At 45.3% G+C, this 12,441-nt stretch overlaps 1 protein-coding gene across 1 annotated transcript; it reads left to right on the top strand.

The window, feature by feature from the left end:
* The first annotated feature begins 4,288 nt into the window (after window positions 1-4,288).
* LOC104398093 (ly6/PLAUR domain-containing protein 2-like) lies at window positions 4,289-12,236 on the top strand. Its single transcript, XM_010008137.1, has 3 exons — window positions 4,289-4,340; window positions 10,899-11,018; window positions 12,025-12,236. The coding sequence occupies exons 1-3, from the start codon at window positions 4,289-4,291 to the stop codon at window positions 12,234-12,236; spliced, it is 384 nt and encodes a 127-aa protein (XP_010006439.1).
* Window positions 12,237-12,441: the final 205 nt, after the last annotated feature.

Here is a 12,441-nt window from a genome sequence, read left to right as displayed (position 1 = left end):
CTGCTGAATATACAAAGCATCCCTGCTTCTCAAGCACAGCACATGCCTGGGGCAGAACAGAAGTTACAGTGAGATGTGGTGGGAATTTGGGAAGAGCAGCCAAGTTAATGAAACCTTTCACATCTGAAATCTGGTCTGATCTGTCTGCCCCAGGTCCTGCACTGACCAGTACCTCTCAGCTCCCAGTCCAGCACCAAGGTGCAAAACAGTGGGGAGAGAAGCTTTCTGTACTCATCTGCAGCTCCTATAGCAGACTGAGCTGCTGCCAGGTAAGAAGGTCACAGCTCTCTGCTCAGCAGCTTTCTTGGAGCCTGTGGCTTGTCAGCCTGAGGGGACACGTGCCCATTCCCTAAAAGCACCTTCCAACAACTGGACTCTGGGAATCACCCAACCTTTACATGCTCAGTAGGCTTGAGAGAGAGCTGAAGTGTCTTGCAAAGCTGTGCCAATATAATGGCTGTAAAGACAGACAGAGACATGTTGGATCTTGGCCATACATTGTAGGGAATTGTAGTAAAACCAATTAGTAGGAATAAGGCTGCTGTGACTAATGAGCTCATGAGTGATGCCTGAGTGGAAATGGCTCTAAGAGAGCTGCAGGGTTGGATTCCTGATGCATTATTCATAGGGATAGGCCAGATTCAGGCTTGGCACTGTTGATTTTTGACTTTGCTTTTCCATTACTCATCAGTGAGGGAAAGCCTGGAGGGAACAAAGGTCTGTTTTTTTAATCTCTTTCACCTGTGAAGGGGCTCTCATCTCTAGACAATTGTGGCTTCTATGAGAGAGAGAAGGGAGACATGATGCATCAGAGGTGAAGTTCATGCCAGTTTAATCCCTGGCAGTCTGCACAAGAGCAGGTTTACTGATTAACTGAGGTTAATTTTCCAAGGTCAGCTAGCAAATCATGGACAGAGCCTAGAATAAACCTCTAAGTAGGTGGTTTTCAAGCCACCACTCACTCCTGTTGCTTCTTTTAACTCATGCCCCTCCTACCAAGGTTGACAAAAATATCAGATCACTGATGAGAAAGGAGCATAAACTGGTGGCTAAACCATGTGGACCACAATGCTGGTTGTTTCTGGAGTTGCTACTACATTGCTCCATGAGCCTAGTTAGCCTTTCTGTATCTCAGCTTCTTTATATCTGATTATGAGATAATAATATTTACTCATCTTAAAGGAGTGATTTTGGGTTTATCCAGCCCTACACTGTGTTCAGTTTTGGGCCCCTTTGCTACAAGAAATACACTGAGGTACTGGACCTTGTCCAAGGAAGCTGGTGAAGGGTCTGGAGCAAAAGTCTTACAAGGAGCAGCTGAGGGAAGTGGGGTTGTTCAGCCTGAAGAAAAGGAGGCTGAAGAGAGGCCTCCTTGCTCATTACAACTCCCTGAAAGGTGGTGGGAGCAAGAGGGTTTTGTCTCTTCTCCCAAGTAACAAGGGATAGAACTAGAGGAAATGGCCTCAGGTTGTGTCATGGAAGGTTTAGGTTGAAAACCAGGAACAATTTATTCAAGAAATGGGAGATCATTGGAAGGAGCTGCCCAGGGAAGCAGTGGAGTCACCATTCTTGGAGGTATTTAACAGACATGCAGATGTGGTGCTGAGCAGCATGGTTTGTTGGTGGACTTGGCACTGTGTTGGGTTAATGATTGGACTTGATGACCTTAGAGGTCTTTTCCAACAAAAAAAGGAGTCTGCTTGGAGGTGTGCAGCAAAAGATTAGCACTAGTGCATAAAGCTGACATGTCAGCATGACACACATACCTTGGAATGCAATATTAGCTTTTGGTCCCACATCTGTCTTCTCTGGAAAGCCCTGGGGTTCCTAGGAGATCCTTAAAGAAATGGTTACAAGCAGGACAATGGAGAATTGAAAATGATCAGAAGTTGTCTCCCAATCAAAGCTGGTGCCTGCCCTAAGCACACATTTAACCCCCAGTCTCTGAAACTGCACTGGAGGTAGATGGGCAGAGCTTGGGACTTTCCAGTGGGATCTCCTCAATGTGGTGACTGGGCAGCACGAGCAAGTTCTTTGAGAGGTGGGGAGATTTGGACACCACTTCCAGCACAGATGCAATGGTTGCAGGGCTGCTCACTTCAGATTAAGATGCTTCCACCCAGAGACTGTCTCAGCTGGCCAGGTAGGGGTTTGGTACAGGTCTCTCAGGCTAGAAGTAAACATTTGAATCTGAATTTTTCCTTTTATTTATGATAACAAACTCCTCTGAAATGCAGAGCTGTGGTACCAGTTGGCCTGTGGATACACACACTAGAAAATGTCTCTTGTTTAATAATCAAATCCATCTTGTGGGTTGTGGAGGCAGATTTATACATCTAGTGTCTTTTAAGTTTTTTTTCCCCCCTCTGTAGTTAATGGAAAACCACCAACACAATAAGCTGCAATTACCCACAAAAGAGGAAAATGAGTTCAACAAAAAAGCTGTTTGGATGTTCCTGTTTGTTCTTGTTGTTTCTTTGGTGACTTGCCAGCACTCCAAGATGGTTACATAGATGGTTACATAAAAGAGGAAACACTTCAGGTGAAGCTCAAAGACTCAGATAAGATCCACTGAAACTACAAACAAGTGAGGTGTGTTGTCACTCCCCCCAAAATAACCCTCCAACCTGAAGGAGGGCCCAGGATTTAAGGAGGGTGTTGATCTGAGATCTGTTCTTCCAGCCAAAAACTGACAATGTAATGATGATCACATTTCAGCTGGGCATGTGAAGCCAATAACCTATAACACATTGTTTGAGGCCACTTATTACCAGAAACTAGAAACCACACCCCTTTCCATTTTCAAGGTTGTGGGATATTTTTAAGAACAAAGCCAACACAATCAGCATATTTCCCCGTTCTTGACAAGGTTATAAAATCCCCTGCTATCTCATGATGCAAAGCATGGATATGCCAAAAGGCCTTTCCCTAGATCTTTTGGGGCTGGGAAGAACTGCTAAACTTTCACAATCAACATAATAATTGTATTATGGAAGCAACCATGAAAAAAAAAAAATAGGGTGAATTCCTGAGGGTGTAGATCACCCAGAATTGTTGTTCCTAAGTGAGGAAGGGCTGCTAAAATGACAAGACTGTCACTGGAGGTTTTGGAGAGATGAGGACTGGGTTTCTTATCTAGATTTAAGAGAAGACCTTTTGTTTTTAACATGGCAAGAAATTGAGTGCTGCTAACCCTGAATTAAGTTCCTTCAGTGGTGCAATAGACAACAAATATGGTGGAAGCATCTCCAAGAACATCTTTGATTCAGCTTTCCTTCCTTTTTTTTTTTTGCCTTATTAAAAGTGTGTGTTGTGGGAGCACCTGGAATTACCACAGAAAGGCTCTTCTTTACCAGTTTTTGCAGTTCCACAACTGAACTTGCCCATCACACATTGTGAGAGGATTTACTAACCTGGGGCTGGCCTGAACCACAGGAAAAACAGAGAGATGCCTTGGACAGAAATGTCCAAGGAACATGGAAGGGAAAGCCAAAGTGTTTAGAAAGTAAAGTAGTGGACTTGCCACCACACTTGGAGAGAGTTGGTTCAGATCAGAGGGGCTTCTCCAGTCATCATCCTCTACAAAAATCTCAGGATAGTGAGCCTGGGAAACTTCCTTGGCCCAGACTTTCATGTCTGGTTCTGTTGCCTTCCCAGTTCTCCCAGTACCTGTGTCCATAGATGGCAGGGAGAGGAGAAGGGGAGATGTCATGTTCCCAGCCCCCTGAAGCCCTGCTCACAGCTTGGGGAGAGGTACTAGAATAACAAAATCCCAACCATGATGTTCCCAGTGAGTGAGGGACTGTAAATCAGCTTTCCATTTCTCTTCCTGGTGATAAACCCTGGTCCCTGCTGGACTTAAAAACAGAGGAGAAAAGCACATGAGGTTTAATGTCTGGCTGTTCCCAGCTCTCTAATCACAGCAAAAAAAAGAAGAAATACCAACAAGGGGTGAGACAGGGAGACTTGGTGTTATTTAACACCCCTGGTTTTACACATCATGCCTAAGATGCAGAGTACACAGATCAAACAGCCTCAGCTCCTGCCCAGCACACAAGCCCTCATTTTATTCTCCAAGGAACATGAGAAGAGATGATGGTTTGGCAGGAGGTGGGGCTTGCTTGGGAGCCTGGTCAATACATTTATAGCTCAATTAGACTTGTTTTTCCAGTAGAATTTGGTCTCAGGTCAGAATTGGTACATAACAAGGAGCCAGGGGGTGTGCCATTAAAGCTAGTGGTGAAGAGTGGTGGAAGCCCAGTGACCAGGCAAGGAGGGCTGGTGCAAGATGAAGGTGTTCCTGGCTCTTCTGTTGGTTGCTGTCACTTGCATGGAATTTGGTAAGTTCATGTTCTGATTTATCCAAGCTCCTGCAGGAAACACAGCATGATGGCATCCTGCTGACTCTTAAGTCCATGATTCCCACGTTGAGCAGTTTTCAGCCAAAAAAATCCATCTTTGGGATATTTCCAGCCTGTCAGATGTTTGGGACCATCATGGTCTCATTCTTATTTTTCACCCAGGCTGCTTAGGAAGTGTGAGAAGTGTTACCAAGTGTGATTGGTTTAATGCAAGTTCCAGCTCTCACTTCTCACATATTCTTGCTCAATCTCACTCTCATCTTCTTTATTCTTTTATTTATTTGGGTTTTTTGGGGGGGTGCTTTGGTGTGTTTTCAACTTTCTGTTCCTCTTTTGATACTTAATCCTGGAATCCAGCTAACCAGTTTAATGCAGAGTGTAGAGACTCTCTCTAATTACATATTGCATGTGTGGTTTATTAAACTTCCACTAGTAGAAGTGGAAAAGATGAGCTGGGACACAAAGCTGGTGGCCCAGGTACTGCAGAGCTGATGTTTCTAGCTCTATTTATTAACATGCTGTGGTTTGCATGAAGTCAAGGAAAATTTCAGCAGACCACCTTGGAAAACAATCAAGTGGGAAGAGGTTTAGGGATTTTTTTCCCATTTGCAGGAGAATTTGAGAGCTTTTCCCCCCAGGGAATGACCCCCATCAATCCTCCCTCCATCCTTTCTGTCCCCATTAGGCCACCTGCCACCCTGCTGGAGGTGATAGATTTGGAGCATTCAGGCAAGGGGGACAGACAACAGCAGCCTGATGTTGGGGGTGACCTATCTGGGATGTGGAGGTAGGGAACAAGCCCCATGAGTTCAAATTGTTCAGGGCTGTCATATAAATCTTCCTCCTCTGTTTCTATCAATGGGATTCCGTTGCTGCTTCTTCATCACCAGCTCTGTGAAGCCAGACATGGGAGGTTGTTTGGGATATTGCTGTTTTTATTCCCTAGATAATAGGGAATCCCACCCCATCACAGGAGGACCCACATGAGTGGTGATGCCATAAACTCTGATGGCAGAAGGTGAGTGCATAGTGCACACCTGTCCATGGACTCCCCACCTCTTGATGTTGCCACCAGAATAACCTCCTGCACAAAAACTTCTTTTGCACTGGTGATCCCAAGCTCAGAGTTGGTGTCAGGCCTGAGAAGTCCTCTGCAGGGTCAGTGCAGGAGCTGTGATTGTTAATTGGAACATTCACATGCTCTGCACAAGCCTTCCAAATGCAGGGCAGGACCTGGTTTCATCTGTGCCTGGCCGAGATGTGGAGCTAGGTTAGGATTTTTTCCTTTCTATTTATTTCCTTCTTAGGTAAGGACATATTCCTTTCTCCAGCTTTGGGTTTGCAGAGCAGATTCTGCAGGGAAAGGAAAAGTGGATGGAGAAAGAAGGGGGATTTGGAACATTTTTTGGAGAATACAGCTGCTGTTTGGAGAGGCAGACCCAGAGCTGGAACAGTAGCCCTGTCTTTGGTGTAATGCACATGTATCCTGGCTCTGGTCACTGGTAGTTCAAAACCTTGGGATGCTTCTGCTGTGTCAAGATCAATGGGAGCTTCTTGTGCTCACCACAGCTGCTACAGCAGAGATCAATCATCAAGGGTCTCCAGAGCAGGAGGTCTTTCCTTTCATCTTTATACCTTGTTCAGTCTGGGGAATCATGTTCTCTTCTCAGTGGAGAGACAGCAGTTCAGAGAGGAATATCATGAAATGACAGAAGGTGGCTTAGGGAGAAGGAGACTCTCTGGTCAGATGTCCTTAAGGGATGGACAGAATCTAAAAGGCAGAATGTAGCAGGAAAGCAACAGAGTGGGGTGAAATTTGGTCTAGAATTGATTCACCAACCTAATTTTGCCATCCTCCTTCATGAGACTTTGTCAAGTGTTGGGAGGCTGGGGAGAAGAAGCCCTTGCTGTGACCCAGGGCTGCCACATTTCTCCCTTGTCCTCCTTCAATTCCTTATCCCATGAAGGTGGGCAGAGTCAGGGTGGATACTTGGATTTCACAGTCAAGCATTGACAAATCTCTTCTGCACACTTTCTCCACTTCAAAGCTGGGCTAAAACCTTGATGGATCTGCAGTTCCTCCAAGCTTTCCTCTGGGCATGAGTGGAATCTGTGTCATTTTGGCATTTCCTGGAATGACAGTGAGAGTTAAAGGATGGATGATCTGCCAATGTCCAAGTGAAGTTACTAAAATGCCTTCTAACAAATCACTAGATTTCCAGCATTTTAATCTCCTCTTTTGCTTTCAGCACTCTGAAAAGAATGTGATGTAACCACATTGAAATATTTTAGCTGATTTACTTCTTTCAAAAAAGTCTTCTAATATGTCTCTTCCTTTTCATACTTGAAGTTATTCTTGAAGCTACTGCTTTTCTGCTTGTCTGTGTCTAAGTTCATAGGCTTTTTGGACAAAATGGGACCATTACATGTTTGGTATCTTCACAAATATCTCCCCAAATATCACAAACAGGCCAGGTTGTTATTCCAAAGCTTGCTTAAAGCAGGGCTTTCAGAGCACAGCTCTTTAAGTGTCCCAGTCATGATCTTTCCTCTCTTCTCTGCAAGATGCCACCTGACTATGGCTGCTGAAGAGCTGCCTCATATGCAAAAGTATAATTGTTTCATTCCAAATTGTGGTTATTTTATTGCATTAAACACTTCCTGATCCAGTACCTTTTCCATCCCATATTTCATGTTTGAATCTGTTAGTCAGAGTGAGGCTTAAGAAAGTACTGGGTCTCCAACTCCCTGAAAGGAGGTTGTAGGGAGGTGGGATTGGTCTCTTCTCACAAGTGAATAATGACAGGACAAGAGGAAACGGCCTGAAGCTGCTCCAGGGGAGGCTTAGACTGGATATTAGAAAGTATTTATTTACCAAAAGAGTGGTTGGACACTGGAATAGGCTGCTCAGGGAGGTGGTGGAGTCCCCATCCCTGGGAGTGTTTAAATGTAGATATAGTGCCGAGGGACATGAGTTAAGCACTGAACAGGTAAATTAGGTTATGGCAGGGGGATTTAGGTAATGGTTGGACTTGATGGTCTTTGAGGTCCTTTCCAACCAGGTTGATTCTATGATTCTATACACGTGTTGGGGACAAGAGTCTGTTAATTTACTTTCTTTCTTTCTTTCTTTCTTTCTTTCTTTCTTTCTTTCTTTCTTTCTTTCTTTCTTTCTTTCTTTCTTTCTTTCTTTCTTTCTTTCTTTCTTTCTTTCTTTCTTTCTTTCTTTCTTTCTTTCTTTCTTTCTTTCTTTCCTTCTTTCTTTCTTTCTCTCTTTCTCTCTTTCTCTCTTTCTCTCTTTCTCTCTTTCTCTCTTTCTCTCTTTCTCTCTTTCTCTCTTTCTCTCTTTCTCTCTTTCTCTCTTTCTCTCTTTCTCTCTTTCTCTCTTTCTCTCTTTCTCTCTTTCTCTCTTTCTCTCTTTCTCTCTTTCTCTCTTTCTCTCTTTCTCTCTTTCTCTCTTTCTCTCTTTCTCTCTCTCTCTCTCTTTCTCTCTTTCTCTCTCTCTCTCTCTTTCTCTCTTTCTCTCTCTCTCTCTCTTTCTCTCTTTCTCTCTCTTTCTCTCTTTCTCTCTTTCTCTCTCTCTCTCTCTTTCTCTCTTTCTCTCTCTCTTTCTCTTTCTCTCTCTCTCTCTTTCTTCCTCTCTCTCTTTCTTCCTCTCTCTCTTTCTCTTCTTTCTCTCTCTTCTTTCTCTGTGGCTTTGACTTGCCCCCTGATGAGCACCATGAAATCTGAGCCTGCTGACAAACCCCCTCCCCACAGATGCCTTGGGCAGCTCTCAGGCTGGAGTTAGTGTGAACAAAACACCAGCCCACAATGGGCCAAACAGAATAATCAGGTTTGCTTGGAACAAAAGCAGGGTGATTGCTGTGCCTGTTTATAGAAGGGCTTTTTCTGGCTTACTGGTTAGGATGAAATTACATCATTTATTTTCTCAGAATCATTGAATGAGTTGAGTTGGAAGGTACATTTAAAGGTCACTTAGTCCAATCCCTCTCCAATGAGCAGGGACATCAACTGGATCAGGTTGCTCAGAGCCTTGTCAAGCCTGACCCTGAGTGGCTCTAGGGATGAGGCCTCCACCACCTCTCTGGGCAACCTGTTTAAGAGTTTCACCACCCTCGTTGAAAAGAACTTGTCCTAATGTCTCATCTAAATCTGCCCTGCTCTAGCTTAAGGCCATTGTCCCTTGTCCTGTCATTACACACCCTTGTAAACAGTCCCTCCCTAGATTTCTTGTAGGCCCCCTTCAGGTAGGAAGGCTCTTATAAGGTCTCCCTGGAGCCTTTTCTTCTCCAGGCTGAACAACACAAACTCTCTCAGCCTGTCTCCACAACAGAGCTGCTCTAGCCCTCTAATTATTTTAGTGGCCCTTCTCTGGATCCTCTCCAAGAGGTCCATGTCCTCCTTGTGCTGGGGGCTCCAGAGCTGCACACAGGACTTCAGGTGAGGTCTAACCAGAGAAGAGTAGAGAGGCAGAATCACCTCTCCTGATCTGCTGGTCACACTTCTTTTGATGCAGCCCAGGATGCAACTGGCCCTCTGGGCTGAGAGCAAGCTTTGGTGACTCAGTTTTCCTAAGGTGTCTTGTATCCTCACTCTACTGTTATGACCCTCCATTTTAGGTGTGCTGAGATGAGCTGAGTAGGGGCAGGGCTCACCTTCAGCAAATTTGCAGATGATACAAACCTAGGAGAAGTGGCTGATACCTCAAAGGGTCATGCTTCCATCCAGAGGGATCTTGAAAGGTTGGAGAAAGGAGCTGACAGGAACCTTATGACATTCAAAAAGGGCAAGTGCAAAGTTCTGCCTCTAGAGAAGAACAAACCCATGCACCAGTTTATGCTGTGAACCATCCAGCTGGAAAGCAGCTTGTCCAAAAAGGATCTGGGGGTAGTGGTGGACACCAAATTGAACATGAGCCAGCAATGGGCCCTTGTGGCAAAGAAAGTTTATGCTATCCTGGGTCTCCTTAGATGAAATACTGTGTGCAGGTTGAAGTAGGTGGTCCTTCCCCTTTGCTCAACACTGGTGAGGCCAAATGTGGAGTCCTGTGTCCAGTTCTGGGGTACCCAGTACCAGAGGACATGACATACTGGAGAGAGTCAACTGAAGGAGCACAAGGATGAGTATCTCTCCTGTGAGGAAAAGCTCAGAGAGCTGTTACAGTTCAGCTTGGAGAAGGCTCAACAGAGAATCTTATTAATGTCTATAAATACCTGAAGGGAATGTCCAAGGAGGATGGGCCAGACTCTTTTCAGTAGTGCCCAGTGCCAGGACCAGAGTCACTGGACACAAACTGAAGCAGTTGCCTCTGAACATCAAGAAACACATTCTTACTGTGAGGGTGACTGAGGACTGGCACAGGTTGCCCAGGGAGGCTGGGGACTTGCCATCCTTGGGGAAACTAAAACCCCATCTGGATATAGTCCTGGGCATCTGGTTCTAGGTGGTCCTGCTTGAGCAGGGAAATTGGACTAGTTAACATCCAGAGGTCCCTTCCAACCTCAAACATGCTGAGATTCTGTGAGTGTGTGAGGCTGTGATCTCTTTCTGATGCTCTACTAATAGAAAGGTAAGAAGAAAAGCAGATGCAAAGTAAGAACAGAGTTGAAGTAAACCAGCTATAAGTGTGTTTATTCTCCTGTGGGAATAACAGAGATTAAAGGAACTGGTTGGCTGGAAGCAGAACAGTTAGGTACTTCTCATAAACACATGAATCATAGCCTCTTGACTAATTGTAATCATGATTGAAATAAAACCATCTTGCTAACTGCACAGTTGAAGTATTGGACTTCTCCTGGGTCCTGCATGTCTTGCTGGGGCAAGAGCTTCAAAGAATCCAAGCACTGAGATGTCACATCTTGCAAAGTCTGTTTCCTGGCATTCAGTCACTGCACAGAATAGTTCACCCTATCTTAGGCCACCCAGTTACCTCCACAGTGATAAGGCAGAAGCAGCTGGGCCAAGCAGCTCCTCCTCACTATTGTAATGAGTTTAGTTCTGCTTTTTTTTTTATTCTGTCACCCTCATCATTTTTTGTTGGAGCTGGGAGGTCCCAGCACTTTCAACCCACATTTCCAGCATGTTCTAGGGTGCAAATCCAAAATTCAAATACATTTATCCTTAAAATCTCTCGTGGGCTACTTAAGAATTATGAAAAAGCAAACACAAACAAAACCCCACAACCTACCAAGCCCTCAAAACAAAGCAAGAGCAGAAGAACCAACCACCTTTGTGCCCTAAGCATTCAGCAGCTTGGTGTTTAGAGGACTTACCTGTATCATGGGGTCTTCTGTGTGGTGGTGTCTTTTTTGGCTTGGCTGGATGCAAGGGGTCTGAACTCCCACCTGAAGCTGTCCTTTGACCACCAGGCTTCTGCAGCTCTCATTACCACTGGTTCAAATACCTTTTACTACTCCACTTGTCTTCTCAATAAGATTATTTTGGAAAGGTACCCTCCACTGAGACACCTGGAGGGGCACGGACAGAACCTGGTGGTCCACATGAAGACCAACCTCATGTTTTTCCTCTTTGCAGTGCAAACCTTGCAATGTTACTCTTGCCAAGAACCTACTGCTGTTGAAAAGTGCCTGCAGATCCAGAACTGCACGACAAATGAAACCATGTGCAAGACTACGATGTATTCCCTGGAGGATGGTGAGGGCAATTACTTCTTTATCCCTTTTTTAAGAGCTTGAGACATGGAGCTAAAGAGTTCTGGCTCTCCAGATCATGCAGAATGGGTGTTGGGAGACCTTCTTACACCTTTTCAGTACTTAAAGAGGTCCTATAAGAAAGATGGGGACAGACCTTTTAGCAGGGCCTGTAATGGTAGGACAAGGAGTAATTAAAAGAGGGAAGACTCAGACTAAATATACAGCAGAAATGTTTTAAAATGAGGATGGTGAAGCACTGGCTCAGGTTGCCCAGAGAGGTGGTAGTTGTCTCATCCCTGGAAACATTCAAGATCATGTTGGATGGGGCTCTGAGCAATCTGATCTAGTTGAAGATGTCCCTGCTTACTGCAGGGAGATTGGACTAGATGGACTTTAAAGGCCCTTCCACCCAAACCACTCAATGATCCACTGATTCTCTGAAACAGAGCTCTCCCCACCCAAGAACTGTTTAAGAAAGCTGTTTGAAATAGAGAGGCCGGTGGAGATGAGGCAGGCTGAGTAAGGTGGGATGAGCAACTTCTGGCCATCCTGGGGCAAAACAAAAGTTCCTTTGAGTTCTCTGGAGCTCTCAGGAAGGTATTGTCAATCTGACTGGTGACCCTATAGATCATAACCTGTCCAAGTAAAGAAAGACACTGTGAAGGTGGAGGCTCTCTCCTTTGCATGCTCTGTTGACAAGACTCTGCTCGCGCATGGGAGAGGCAGAAGGTAGTGAGTTCAGTCAAAACACAGGCAGAAGAAGTGCCTAATTGACCTTTTGCAAGGCAAAGTGGATCCAGGCAGGAGGCAGAGGATACAAAGTGCTGTTCAGCCTGTGGCTCAGTGGAAACTGTTTCCTATATTCCTGGTAGGAAGTAAACAAATTGTGTTTGAGCTGCAGCCAGAACTTCGGTGGTGGAGGCAGCGAATGCTTTACTAGAGACAAGGAGAGTTCTCCTCCATCCCTCCCATTCTTAAGTCTTCTTTCTTTCTTTCTTCCCTTGTAGTTTACCCCTTCACGGGGGTCTCAACCTTCACCAAGATGTGCTCCTCTGTCTGCCTCCCATCCGATGTGGATGGGATCGGCCTGACGCGCCCCGTCTCCTGCTGCTACTCCGACCTGTGCAACTTCGATGGTGCAGCTACTCTGAGGATCAACTTGGTGCTAGTAGGGATGCTAGCAGGTTCCCTTTGTGCCCTCTCCTGGACTAGGCTGTGAGGAGTTGATGGGAAGGCCTTTCATGCTGAAGAACCCAATGAAGAAGAGAACAAACCCCTGCCAACTCAGCTTCCCGGTTGGGTGCCCTGTGATCAACCCTTGGCAGCTTCCAGAAATTGCTTCTTTAGTACCCACTCTTTTTCTGGGACCAAGAGAGAAGCCAAGCTCAGAAAGACCCAACACACATTTTTTCTTTAATTGAATC

This window comes from Chaetura pelagica, unplaced genomic scaffold, assembly GCF_000747805.2.
Source record: "Chaetura pelagica isolate M959 unplaced genomic scaffold, ChaPel_1.0 scaffold292, whole genome shotgun sequence".
In the NCBI taxonomy this organism is placed as follows: Eukaryota; Metazoa; Chordata; class Aves; order Apodiformes; family Apodidae; genus Chaetura; species Chaetura pelagica.
The sequence above is the reverse complement of the archived record's forward strand: the minus strand, read 5'-3'. Positions and strand labels throughout refer to the sequence as shown.

What these genes read in the sequence shown, in the direction of transcription:
- LOC104398093 (XM_010008137.1), top strand. Translation starts at nt 4,289, where the DNA reads ATGAAGGTGTTCCTGGCTCTTCTGTTGGTTGCTGTCACTTGCATGGAA. An exon ending in TGTCACTTGCATGGAATTTG is followed by an intron (nt 4,341 to 10,898) that starts GTAAGTTCATGT and finishes TCCTCTTTGCAG; the next exon opens with TGCAAACCTTGCAATGTTAC. An exon ending in GATGTATTCCCTGGAGGATG is followed by an intron (nt 11,019 to 12,024) that starts GTGAGGGCAATT and finishes CTTCCCTTGTAG; the next exon opens with TTTACCCCTTCACGGGGGTC.